Source organism: Chaetodon trifascialis, chromosome 9 (assembly GCF_039877785.1).
Source record: "Chaetodon trifascialis isolate fChaTrf1 chromosome 9, fChaTrf1.hap1, whole genome shotgun sequence".
Lineage (NCBI taxonomy): Eukaryota > Metazoa > Chordata > Actinopteri > Chaetodontiformes > Chaetodontidae > Chaetodon > Chaetodon trifascialis.
In genome coordinates this window covers 25,364,062-25,378,473 of record NC_092064.1, presented here as the reverse complement: position 1 = coordinate 25,378,473, position 14,412 = coordinate 25,364,062, and the positions used below count along the sequence as shown (strand labels likewise).

Here is a 14,412-nt window from a genome sequence, read left to right as displayed (position 1 = left end):
AATCTCCTTTTATTTGTGTAATTTCGTCCAGAAAGAATCACATGAAGTGCGTGCCATGTGAAAGAGCCAAATTCAATCTGAGAAGCCTTTCTGGCAATTTTCTAATAAAAGCCATGTCTTCAATTTTCCTGCATGGACGTGCTCTAGCACAGAGACGGGAGGCAGGAGAGGGAGTTGCCCTGAGGGGAATGCCAACAAAGGAGCAGCATTAGAGTAGCGCTATCAGGACAGTCATGATAGTGACACATTCACTAATGATAAAGTCTTAGCTGGCAGTGCAGGCGATAAGTAGATGGCAGTGGAGCAATACGCTTCACCTCCCAAGGGCTTGACTCCACGTATAATCACTCTGTAATTACAAATCCTCCATTCTACTCCACCTTAACAGGTGACTTGTCTTTAGTTGTGTCTGTTAAAAGCTTTCTGGCTCCCCTCCAATTTGCCCATGTAATGGTGCTTACATACAGGCAGTCATGCTATAACACTAGAGTGTGGAGACTGTAATGAGGTTTATGTATTTCATAAAAAAAATCAATACTTTTTTCAGATGCTGGAACTATAACAGCTCAGACACTGGCAAGAATAAATTAATTTGATCCCATTTTCGCTTTTGAATGGACTTAGATTACTTTGTCCTGCGATGATTTATTCACAATGAAAGCCACAACACAAAGCAGACAAATGATGGTGGTCAGTGCTTGCATTATCTTGGAGCTATACACTGGAGATTGGTGTTTTCATTATGTTGGTGAGTTTATAAAGCCTGAGGATAACTCATATTTAATCATTTCGATTCATCCACACCATCTCCTGCTAGAGACATCAACTCGTGAGCCAGTTCAAGCAATAGCTGGAATATGTGATTAAAAAGCCCTGAGCTCAGTCACAGTATGAGTCTAAATCATTTCCAGGAAAACTTACTGTAGTATTCTGGTGTAACTGTGACTACAGTCAGGTTGTTGTTGCTACAAAGACCCCCAGCAAGCCCATGGGACAAGAACTGGGTGTTTTTTTTTTTTTGAGGGGGGGCTCAGACCTAGAATTAGTGCAGAGAGCAAAGTCAGTCTGCTGGATCAAAGAGCACCTTTGTTCCCATCCAGCCTTTGGAAACGGAGCAGAACTCTCAGCTTTCGCTTTTCATTTCGCCTTTCTGTGACATTTTGTTTCTGTGCAAGCAAAAGAACACACGGACGAGTCAAGCAAGAAATAAGTGAAAACAGAAAAGAGAATATGTGAGTAACGATAATTAAGTGCTTGAACGTGTTATAGGAAGAGGCGGAGCAGGCACGGGGGGTGGATTGTCTTCACTCACATTCTCTGCTCTTTTAACAGGTGAGGAAAGAGATAAGGTATCACTGCTGATAACATTATCCCCACCCATCATACAGTCATGTGAAACTGCATCTGACACAACACATTAAGGCAAGTTCCTCACATTTGGACTCCAACACTATTTAATTTCTCATTTATTTATTGTCTCTGCACGGTATTTAATAATGGTTTCCAAACCTCAGACCGAGCTCTTCCACCGAGCTGTTTTTCAAAACAATCCTAAATATGGCCATTGGCTCTTGCTTCTTCATAAACACATACAAATATGGGTAGAGCGCGTCTTCTGTCCTGTTTATAGCCTCTTCTCGGACTGTCTCTGAGATGAAGCTCACTTTGTGCATTCCAGAGACCTTGTGTTATGCTTTCACGGAGCTGCATTTTGGAAAGAGTGGCTCAAAATACATCCAGCCACTCTGTCTTATGGTGGACTGAAAGGACGTCCCATCTTGGGGCCTCTTATTCCAGAGCTTTTTCACAGCCTTTGTCTGCAGGCTAGATAGGGCCTAACTTCGAACTCTTTCTTGCTGAGTTTTGTTTATGTCTTGCTGTAGCTGCTGAATTTCATTCTCTTTCGGGTTCACAGGAAAAGCAGGAAACAAGGAACTGTTAACTGTTGAGGCTTGACTTAAATCTGCTTGTGAAGAGTAAAAATAGACTTCGGGAGCTTGACTGACAATCAGCAGAATGTTGGTGTCTTATTTCTTGAATCTAAAGGCAACTTGTAGCTTCACTTGTTTATGTTAAACAACTGAACACTGACCGCTATAAGACTCTGGGGATTTCTCCAAATGTTGACCCTCTCTCCTCTCTCCCTCCTCTCTCCCTCCTCTCTCTCTCTCACCCCCTGCTGCTGTGGAAACCAGATCCTATCATGGGAGTGCCCACCCAACTGCTGCTGACCAGCTGGAATGAGAGTCTGGGAAGCAAAGCAAAACTGGAGTCACACTGTGTCGCCTTCCACCCAAACACCAAACCCTCCCCAGCCCGCACAGCCGAGGGCCTAAAAATGGATTTTATTCTTCAGTTTGTGTCAGCTTTATAAAAACTGAGGCATGCACATTTTTTTCCTGAGACATAATTTCATGCAGCACAATTACAGGGTTGTCGTTTTATGATAATGACAGGAGTGACATTTTGCTTATTACTAAGCCAAGGTGCCTTTGATGGTGTGTTTCTGCAAGGCTTCAAAAAAGCCCACAATGCACATTCCTCTCCTTCAAATGAAGCCTTATTTGTATTGATCACTTAACTCACAAACACTCATTCTCTCAAGAGTCTTGCTGCCTGTAATTTATATAAGATGGATTCATAATGATCCTTGACTCGGTTAGCATTCACAATCACAAGTTAAATATAGATTTTAGCCCTCTGCTGTAAAGACAACAAAAGAAAAGCTGTGAAATGCATTCAATTCAAACACTTTGGCTTGTGGAACACGTGCAAGCGCACTCATTAAAGGCCTCGAATTAAACTTGCAGTGTCGCTGAGGATGGGGAAGTTGGGGGGGTGGGGCAACAGAATATATTTACCCTAAATTCCCAGCATGACTTAAGGCAGACAGCTAAGGCAGGCACCAACCTCAGCACACAGGATATTAACACACCAAGTCACATGCAGGCGACACTACAGGCACTCTCAAAGAAACACAGACACAAGGAGCAACACACTCACACTTTAAGCACATGTCCTCTTTACGTATGCGACTACTGTCACTGAGTCATTCACAGACTGTGGGCTGCTCTTGACAAACAAAAGCATGTGCACAGGTGACCCCTGTCCTCCTCTGATCTGAGCTTCAGCTGCCTTTTATGCCACCTTCACCTGTCTTCACTGTCTAGCAGCATGGCCACATGTCTCTGTGTGACCCACTGAGGCACAAAGTGTCTCTCCCAGAGCTGCACACTGACCCTGATCTAATTCTCCAGGGGACAGAGGCGGCTCTTTTCCACACATTACCTACCATGCAGCTCTTAATGCTATTCCTGGCCATCCAGGGATAAAGTGCAGTAGATATTCGGGACACAGTGAGTCAAATTAAAAGAGACATCTTAGAGTCAAAAGTGGAGAAAAGGAGAAAGATGACTTAGCATGTGTTTGCATCGCCTCTTTTAGATATGAAGGTTTACAATTTTATAATGAATCTATGGTTTGAGGGTAAAGAAACTAAAGGCAGGCAATTGCTATGGATTCCTTTCCCACCAAAACAGACTCCTCTCCAGGCTATTCTGCGTTGCTATTTTATTTGCAGATCTGTCTCCATACATCCAGCCCATATTCTATTTCCTCACTGGCCTGCTATTTGACCTGCGAGGAGGCAGCACAAAAGGAGTATTGACCCCACATTCTCCCTCACTGGGAAGAACAGGGTATAATTAACTGTAGTGTTAAAGGCATGGTGCCTCTGAGACTGTAAAATAGGGTATGAATACTGAGCAAACTACTTTATCCCACAGGGCTCAGACCCAATCCATCCAATCCATACTTATTCATGTATTCAGCCGACTCATGCCTCTGACTCCCTCAGAGATAGCTAACGGGTCAAATGTGGGCTTTCCATTTTCTTCATCCCTAATTAGAAATAACATGTGGTGAAGTTCAGAAAAACAGGTACTTTTTCTTTCCCTTGTGCTCTCTTTGTGTTTCTGTCTGTCCACACGACAGGGTTTATCTGCCACAGAAACAAGGATGCTCAAACTGCATGAAAGGGGTTTATTGTTGTATCCCCACCTGTGACTAAAGTATTGCTCATTGTAAGTCATGCTGGGGCAGTGATATAAAACATGCCCTACACAATGGGTGTCAGTGACACAGAGGAGTGGAGCCTCCAGCATCTGTTAAACATCTGCCTGAGGAGTGATTCATTCACATATTCTTTAGGTGTCATCGGCAAAGACGTGATATGTGTTAACAATTACTTTTCTGTGTGCTTTGCCGTCTCTGTTCCAGGTAATCGTCTCAGAAAACAAATGCTACACAAAGAAATTAATAATGTTCCTGAGTTCTGGGGCTGCAGCTGACAATGCCAGTTACCTTTTAGCCATGCTACCGCTGTGGCTCTAGTGATGCCAACGTCGGTCAGTCGGTCCACCACTTTAACTGAATTTCCTCAACAACTATAAGATGGATTGCAATGAAATTTGGTTCAGTCATTCATGCCAGCATAATGCTGCCGTAGGGTCTGATTTTGGATGGTGTGGTGGCATTCTGGTAGCAAAAGAGGTGTGATATTACGCAACAGCATCGGCGTCCAGTGGCTCCAGCTCCTCCACCTTAAAGATGTTCTCACACTTTGTACGTTTTACATAGAACAGTAACGCAGAATAATGGCACAGCATCACTGCCTTGAACAGGGTGTATAAAAGGGGCTTTAGTTTTGTTAATTAATGAATTAGTCTGTCTATAAAATGTCAGAAAATGGTAAAAAAAAAAAAATAATTCTTATCCCAATTTCCCAGATGCTCCAGTCAAATTACTTGTTTTGTCTAACCAGCAGCCAAAAAACAAAGACTGAGAATTGTCACATTTGAGTAGTTGGAACCAGCAAATGTTTGAGATTTTAGCTTGGAAATTTAGTCCAAATTAGCAGTATCAAGTTTATATCCAAAATTCATTAATTCCCCCCAACTGTCAGGGTCCCTCGCTCTCTGTTTTTATAGCTGCAGTAATGCCAGACACGAATCCAGACACACCAGACACGTTTTCTGGAACAGTTCTGTCCGAGTGACAAAACCGACCCGATATGCAGCACGCCTGCTACTATGGCAGTGAAAACAATGACTTAACAGAGAAACAGACTGAAATAACCCTTCTGTCTGTCCTTTGGTTCCCCAGACTTCCTGTTTGACAGAACTAAATCCCTGTTGATGCTGGGCTTTCCGCCCTGTTTCTCTCCATTTCTGTCTCTCTTATTTTCATTCGGTCTCTCTTTCTGTCTTTCTGGCTGAGCCCAGGTCCACTCTTCGGGTCACTGAGTACTGGCCCAATCTATTTGTTTTTCTGCTTGCAGACAGCAATGTGCACTGCCACAGTGAGGAGGAGGAGAGTGAGGGAAGGAGCTGGAGAAGGAGAGAGGAAGGACACGGAGGGGTGGATGGAAAGCAGAACTAGAGGAAAGGTGAAGCAAGCCTGAAATAGAGAGTTAAAGACTGAGAGTGCTGGAAATAATATCGTGGTAGCCTGAAAGGTTAGAAAAGGGGGGCAGTAAAGGATGTGTGAGAAAGAGTGAAGGGTGAAGGAGAAAGACAGACCAGAGCGTTGGAGAAAATTGACTGCCTATGCCGCACAGGCTACGTTTCGCTGCTCTCTGACTCCAAACACCCTTGTGGGGATGTTGGTGGGGGTTTGAGGGAACTGTATGTTGCTGAATTGAGTGCATTACACTGTTACAAGAGTGGTCTGCACTTTAGTTGATCAATCAACCTAAAGGAAGAGACGTCCACTTTATTACCATCAGTGGCCGGAAACATGAGCAATGAACAGCAAGAAGAAAACCCATCACGCAAGTCTTGTCCGCGGTGAAAAGACTTGACTTTCTCCTCTCAAGCATATGGGCCGACACTATCTCATTAGTTTTATGCAATGCCTACATGGCAGACCAGACAGTGTAGTCCATCATCATCACAACAAACTGGCAGGCCTACAAGGAGGAAGGAATACAGATAGGTTTTTGAGAGTGAAAGGATAACGCAGCATGTCAGGGAATATTTACCCATTGCCTCGGAAATGTCTCGTGATCCGACACCATTAAACAACGAGTGTCAAGAGACACCATTCCAGACAGAATATTCCCCCAGAAAAATGAGCTTTTCATCCCAAAGCCTTCCTCATATGGATGCGATTTCATTTGGTTGTACCTCTTGAATATGAGTGCTGGTGGTGTGAGGGGAGTGGAAGCACACACTCTGGGACTGGGTGGGATCCAGCTGGCAAGAACTCACAAAGCCGACGCAAGGACAAAGCTCCTGGCTGTGCTGGTATGGTTCTCAAACAGGACAACACGCTCCTGTGCCAAATAGCCCTTGGCAACGTTATGGAAGCCACAATGGCAGCCCATCTGTAATGTATTTACATGTCTTTAAATTTATCGCTCATGCTCGTGCCCTTGACATACACTCTGAGCTACAGAGGTAGTGCAGACAGATGTGGTAAATTAAATTTTGTCTGGCCTGAACAGCACGTGCCCAGGTTACTATATAGCATGTTGCATGTTACCTGTCATCTCTTGGGGGGAAACAGAGCTGCTCAAATAAGTGGTAAGTGTTAAAATGGAGGCAAACTTGACTGAAAAAGACCTAAAAGACTTAAACGGATTTCATGTGTGTGTATTCTCTCCGCGGCTTCCTATCGTTCATTTAGTGACATTCCACACCAGTGTGGGCAAACGAGACACTGGCACAGAGGTGTAAACAGAGCCAATCAACCAGAAAACGAAATGGAGAAGCTTTCCCAGAAGGCAACACAGCCAATTATTTGATAGTTCAGATCAACTGCAGCTTCAGCAGAGGCCGGTGTGGGAAGTATTCAACCAGCACGGCCAACAAGTCTGTGCACAATGTGGAGGCTCGACTCAGTGCGTCGCATTGTTTCCTCCACTAACAAGTCTGGCAAGTCTTTCATTAACTTTTCTTAAATTCCGTTTCTACTTTCATTGTCTTTGAAGTTTCAGCAATTTCTTCAATTCTGCTTTGAAGAAAAAAAAAAACCCAAAAAAGCAACTGACCAAAAAAATTCTTAAATGTCAAATAAATGACACATTCGCTATCTCACTCTGACAGACCTCGACATGGGAGCATCCAAAAGCAGAAACGCATGAGAAAGACCCACAATTTCTGATCTAATTTCATCAAAGAAAAGTCAGAACCCAGGGGTAATATTTAATGTAAAAGACGTTTAATGCCTGTAATCAATAATAAACGTTTTAAGCCCATCCCACAGCAATGGCCAACATTCTTCCCCAAACTGTGAGGAGTTCTTGGTACTTTGCCCAACAATGAAGGGCAAAATTAGACTACAGATTCCCAGCTGACCACATTCTTCCCATATATGCTGCGTTGAGCTATTTCAAACTTTTTCTGTTTTTACATCCCTCGGGGACGCTACACCTCATAGGTCTGCGCCTCCTCTGAAACAGCAGCAGCTCATATATATGAAGTCCTCTGCTTGTACCCGACGTGCTGTCCCGACGAACTCCCTGAAAAAGGTACAGCTTATCATGCATCGTATTGTTTGTCTTGTCATTTCACCTTCAGTTCCAAGTGCGCAGCAGTTCAACACCTTCTCAATAAAAAACAGCCTACATCCTCCGGCCTTGAGGGGCTGCATCTCCTGACATTTTCATCAAGAGTTAAAATGACTTCACTCCAGCTGGCATTCTCTGAGGGTCAAGGCAATATTTCTGAAAGATTTCAGGCATGTTTTGGAACAATGCTTTATCACTGCCTCTCCTAATGTGACTTGTGATGTTATTTAGGCGTCAACTCAACCTTTGATACCGGTGTTTATTGATCACAGCAGTTTTATTTGACTGACCGTCTTAAAAGGTCAGCAGGGTGTAGTTGTCAGTGAAATAAATTAAGTGTAAATTTGCAATTCATGCTACCAACGACAGCTGGTGCAGAGAAGGTAAAAAGTGAAATACTTTGACCTCCACAATCAAATCTATATAATAAGAATATCAGCCAGTGCACAATCTAGAGATAGCTATTTTAATTTGCCCTTATAATTCAGCTAAGGACCTAATACAGACAACCATTTCCACCTGATTTTCCAAAGTTTGCATGTAGCCCTCATTGTCTTTTAGCGCAGGAGTTCATGCAAACTCTAAGTGCTGTGCTGTCATTTGAAAGTAAGTAAAGTCTATCTCACTTTTATACGTCCACTCCAACCAGAAACATCATGACGTGAAAGAAGCATCTCATTAGCCCATTAGAAAGGGACTCGTTGAGGCCCCAGGCTCACATCACTGGCCTCGTATTTAACTGGTGATAGACTAGACTGGTAATCCAGTCACACGATCTGCCAAACAGTCAGTCATCTTGAGGCAATCAAAGAGCAAAATGTCAAAGCAAAACTACATTTCAGGTGCAGCCTGGGAAGAGTTCAAACAAAAGAGGACACCAAAGCAGAAATTAAAGGCAGGTTATTGTGCTGAGGGGAAATACAACATATGTTAAAAGGTACACAGAGGTCTTAAATAGCGCCTGTTGAAAACAAACGTTAAATAGCTTTCTCCCCGCTGTGCAAAGCTCTGCTAGGGGCACCCAAAAGACAAGGAAAGGCTCTGCAGGGGGGTATCAAAATCCCTCACAACAAAATCCAAGCCAAGTCAAGAATCTTTTAATGTCTGAAAATCCCGTCTGCGCCGCAGTCGCTTGGAGCCCGCGTTGCTGCATAGCTAAGAAACTACAGTTAAAGCAGTTGTTTAATGTAAGCAGCACAGAGTTCTCGGGCCTTTGATTTATGAGCCAGAACAGTCTCATAGTCTCATATTCAGACTCTAACTCTCTGGCCTGTAGACGAAATCTGGGCCTTTGCCATTACCAATTAACCAGCTCTGGAACAACTTGGCCATAGTGAACTTGAAGAAAGCAGCATTATAAAAAGGGAAACAACAACACTTCCAACAATAATAGTTATTGTTAAAAAAGTTATCCTTTCAGTCGGGGCTGCAGCTAATGAGATAAAGCACTGATAAATCCTTACAGGTCTAATCTACTTCATGGGATTGAGATAAATTACACGCAGACACAAAGTGGATGTTTTACTTGTGGCAGCCCAGAGGCCTCGGCCTCTTTGGTAAGACACTCTTCATTAGTGGGCTACAATAGGTGCAGAGGAAACACAAAAAAGACATCAGACGGTGAACCACGAGGCTGCTTGCACGCGCTGCCTCACCGACTGTTCGCCTCATTTACTCCCTCTCCCTGTTTCTGCTAATCGCCGAGATTTGATCATATCTCTAGGCACACATTTCAGCTTCCCCCCTGCGGATCTTTATTTCTCAGCGAGGTTCTCGGTTAATGAGAGGTGAATGCTGAATGTTTCAGTCATCAGGTACTCTATCTTTCTCCCTCTTTCCCAACTTAGCCCTCACTCCTTCGACATTTCCATGCTTTGTAAGTGATAATAGACAAGACAATACACCGAGGAGCCCACTGAGCTTCACAATTGTGTCACTTCCAATTAGCCCTTCTGAGACATTTCTGCCCTTTGGCTCACCACCATTCAAGTTAAAAAGTACTCAGCAATGGCCCTTGTATTGTACCCCGCCTTCCTTTGCTCTCCCTCCATCTAAATTCATGCGTGTCTGGATTTGTGACTCTGCGAAAGAGAGAAATCGCGAGAAAGACAGACAGGGATTTTTTAATCCTATAACCCAAAATAGCATCTTGCGGTAATGCTGTATGTATGGGGCTGCTACGAGCTTAAAAGGAGCTCTCCTTACATAAAAGTGCACATTTCTGAATAAACCAGCCAGCTTTCACCTTAATCATCCTCCATATTATACACCATTAATACTGATGTTCCTAAGTAGCTAAGCCTTTTAGAAGTAGGACATGGTGTGTTGTGGTGGTCCTCTGTAGATTCAGTCTTCTGAAAAACCTGGCAGCTCTGTCAAATCTGCCTGCAACCTGCTTTTCTATCACATCACTTTTAAAGCCAAACTGAAGTGATGGGGATTGTAAATAGCAGAGTGGTGAGCCACAGTATGCGAGCAAACGTTTTGGAGTTAATGAGAGGGCTGGAGCGCCGCAGCTTCTTAAACTAGGGCAGAGAAACTTGCAGCTTCAATGGAAGCATTCCCTCAGACCTCACGTCCCGGGAGAGCACATGTGCAAAACCAACAGTACACATAAACAAAGCCGGTGCCGTGTGGAGCCGTGTCCACTTACTGTAATCAAACAAACAAACAAAAAGACATTTCCAAAGCCAGCACTGCAGTGTGGACGAGACTCTATTTTTGCAAAGAGCCCGACAAAGGGCGTGGGTTTCTTTTCGACTTCAAGGGGCATTCTGGATCAAACCCAGAGCACAAAATCACACTGAAATATGTGGGAAGGTCAAATGAAACTCAGTTTTCCATCATTTCATGTCAAAGTAAGAACAAAAGATGTGAACTGATGCCAAAAGTCTGCTGCACATAAGAGGAACAGTAAGAAAAATGATTGGACAGAGTGAAATATAGGAACAGTTATGAATCTCAGCGCTGCTCTGAAGCGTCTTTCCTCATTAAATTATATGTTCCTCCTTATTGACAATATGTCAGCCCAATCCAAGCTTCCCTAAATAGGACCAAAGCCTGAACTGACCAAATTCCCCAAACGTTGTCAGACACTTTTGGCACCAGCAAACTTTATATGAAATCGACAACTGACGGTGTAAATGTGGAACATTTTAAAATATTCTTTCAAAGTCACTTAATCTAAAAAAGCAATGTACAGAACTCTGTGTGTGTGTGTGTGTGTGTGTGTGTGTGTGTGTGTGTGTGTGTGTGTGTGTGTGTGTGTGTGTGTGTGTGTTTTAAAAATGCATTGACAATTAGATTATCTGAGGAAACAGCAGCTTTTCTGGGCCAAAGGCAGGTTTGCTGGCCTATGAAGATTTCTATGTCTCCTTGTCGCCTGAGATTTTAAACCAAATTTGATGAGAAGTTAATTACAGCCAATAAAACCTCCCAGTTCTCTATGGACATCTTAGGAGTTCTGGACAATCTGTAGTCTCACAATGCAAAGCAAAGCATTCAAAATAAGTGATCTAGTTCAAAACTCCCCAGATCTCCTCGTGGTTGTCATCACAGCCTCTGCACTGCTCGGTCAGAGCAGAACTGCCCACTGACCACAGTGTGAAGGTGGGATCCGGGTTGGTTGCAGGTACGAACACAAACAGAACATCACAGAAACTTAACTTACCTCCAACGAACTGGATGCCGCCGGCCACGCGGCCAATTGTGCGAGAGATGAGGTCAGAGATGCAGCAGCCCATGAGAGCCGTGAGCGCCACCAGCAGGAGGAGGCCGCATCCCACGCCAGTCACCACCGTGCAGATCCTCCACTCCAGGCTTGGGATGCCGTGGAACGAGGCGTAACGCCCACACTGCTCCAGCATCACCGTGGCCTGCCTCTCCTCATCCCTCACCGGGTAGGAGCAGCGCCGAAAGGTGCCAAACGACACGGGCTTATCCATCTGCATCCCCAGCAGCCAGTAGGGCATGAAGAAGCCAACGCAGGAGGCAGCAGCACATAGCAGGGACAGCAGGGCCCAGATAAAACCCGTACATGTCAGACTCGACGCCATGGCAAACAGTATGCAGATGGTTCACACAATCACTGAACTAACAGCAGTTTTATGAGCAGTCGCCGTGTTGTGGAAAGCCTCACAGGGAGCATTTAACACGAGCAGCCTTCACCTTCTCAGTGACTCCGGGTCCCTGTAAAGAGGAAGAGAGACATCCGGACTGAGCACTGACAGAAGAATCATCTCTGGGAGCAAGTTGTTGGCTTTGGGAATAAAAGAAACTGACAGGCTGAAAACCAGAAAGCTGTAACCCAGACGTGACATGTGCAGCTACAATCCCAGATATGAAAGAAAGCAGTCAGAGAGCATTATTCATTAATTCAGACTTTTCTTAAATGACAAAGTAAGCAGATAAGTAAATTGAACAAAACTGGACATAAGTTTCATTCGACATCTAGTTTTTCAAAATGTCCAACAGAATTAGAAGTTAATTTATATAATATGGCAAAAACAAACCAATAATTACAAAACGCAGGTCATTAAATAAGCAACACAAGTTTGACAAGCTTGGGTCAATGATTGATCTACATCTTAGTTATTAATTTAAGGCTTTCCCTTTGCTGTAGGGCCGCTAAGAGAAAATAAAACAACTAATATATCCCGACAAGTAGCCTATTAGTGAAACAACTGGTATTTTAACGCTACTGTGGATTTATTTTATTTTTTAAAACAGTGTTAACTCCTCTAGAAAACAGCAGCAGCATTCCCGGAATAAACTTTGAAATGATACTGTAGTCACATCACAGCAAAACTACATACGAGGCTACAGCATACTAAGTATGACAAAACCAATGCAAACTGCACACTCAGTGGATTCACTGCCGGAGCTGCCACTACGGGAACATAGTGATTTTTCGTTAGGGGTGACCTCACGGAACGCGCTTATCGCAGAGCTCACACCGTCGGAATGTGAATAAGGAAAACAAGGCTGAGAAAAGGAAAAAGGAGAAAGCTTACATGTTGGTAGACCTCCGGAATAAGGAGCGCTTGGTGTGCACTGAGAGCTGATTTCCATCTGCTGCCTCCAGCTGTGTTTTGTCGGAAAGCAAACTTTTCTTCGGTTGAGGAAAAGAGCAAAGAAATGTTCGACCTGAGAGCGTAAATCCAAAAAGTGAGCGCAGAATCCGTCCACAAATCAGCTCCTCCTGATCAATGCATTTAACCGAGGCAGAGATCAATTATTCATTCCTGTGCGGAGCAGAAACGTGCGCGGCGCTGACTGACTGGACCCGTTTCCACATTCCTGCTGAGGGAGAGAGAGAGAGAGAGAGAGAGAGAGAGAGAGAGAGAGAGAGGGTGGAATAGAGAGAGAGAGAGAGAGACAAGGAGAGAGAGAGAGAGAGGGTGGAATAGAGAGAGAGAGAGAGAGAGAGAGAGAGAGAGAGAGAGAGGGTGGAATAGAGAGATAGAGAGAGAGAGAGAGGGTGGAATAGAGAGAGAGAGAGAGAGAGAGAGAGAGAGAGAGAGAGAGAGAGAGAGAGAGAGAGAGAGAGAGAGGGAGAAAGAGAGAGGGTGGAATATATATATATATATATATATATATATATATATAGAGAGAGAGAGAGAGAGAGAGAGAGAGAGAGAGAGAGAGAGAGAGAGAGAGGTGGAATAGAGAGAGAGAGAGAGAGAGAGAGAGAGAGAGAGAGAGGGAGAAAGAGAGAGGGTGGAATATATATATATATATAGAGAGAGAGAGAGAGAGAGAGAGAGAGAGAGAGGGTGGAATGGGGGGGAGGGGGGGGGAGGGGGGGGGGGGATGAGAGAGGGTGGGAGAGCACTCTCGGGAGGTGACCATCAATCACAGAAATCCCCACCCAGGGGTTGGACTCACCGGTACTCTGTTCCCGACGTGCTGCTGTTGCATTCACTGACGCCTCGTAACCTTGGCAGCAAATGACAATGTTGAGTACAGTACGCTGCACCTCAGTGGAGTTTTAATGATGAAAGTTATGACACTGAGGTATTTTCTGCCCTGAAAGTATACCTGTAGTATAGTTTTAGCATATGCTAAATATTGGTTTTAGTAAATCTTTTACTTACAAATCATTAAATCGACTAAGATTCGCATTGATGACGTCTTAATTTCCCAAATTGGGATAAATAAAGTAAAGTCTAAGTCCAGTTTCTTTTTGTGTTGACTTAAATTTTTGTTGTATGTTTTGCCTTGGTATTGAACATCTTGAGACAGTGTTGGGAATTATTGTTCTCACGTTGTGCTCTGTAGATCAATAAATAAAACTAAAGGAAGAGTTTTAATTGAGTGGCCACCATTTGAGGCAAGAAGTATTCAGCTGATTACAATCTGCAGCCTCATTGGTAGATGCCACTAAATCTTATGCACTGGACCTTTAACAACCTGGACTGCATTGCATATTACATTCCACCTCTAATGTTAATGTATTGTCTCATTGCTTGCAAATTCCTCATCTAATCTTTGCACTTGTCACTTTCTCATGAGTTACCTCACTGAAATTAACACGGTACATTTTAACACGGTACATTAGGTTCCATCTCCAATGTTATTCACATTAACTACTGGCTGCACATTATCTAACTTTAGCACTCGTCACTGTCACATTTGTCACACCTCTCCTCTTTCTCTTCACCACAGTCCATATGTCACGTCAAACTTGTAAATCCCATTTCAAAACTGTCAAAGTTGTCTGCAAATAGATTTTGGATTTTATTAAGTTTATTAATGTTATTTGCTTTAAATCTCATTTTATTACTAGGTACTTTGGCTCTGTTTTAATTCTTATACTTCTGTTGTTTTTGTGGAGCAAATCA

At 43.6% G+C, this 14,412-nt stretch overlaps 1 protein-coding gene across 1 annotated transcript in view; it reads right to left on the bottom strand.

Moving 5' to 3' along the window:
- LOC139336847 (LHFPL tetraspan subfamily member 6 protein) overlaps positions 1-12,920 on the bottom strand; it is a 42,337-nt gene extending 29,417 nt beyond the window's left edge. The window contains exons 1-2 of the mRNA XM_070971119.1: positions 12,583-12,920; positions 11,241-11,758 (exon numbers count right to left, since the gene is read on the bottom strand). Coding sequence (XP_070827220.1) covers positions 11,241-11,625 — 385 coding nt within the window. The 5' untranslated portion in view covers positions 11,626-11,758; positions 12,583-12,920. The remainder of the gene's footprint in view (positions 1-11,240; positions 11,759-12,582) is intronic.
- Between the last annotated feature and the right edge of the window lie 1,492 nt (positions 12,921-14,412).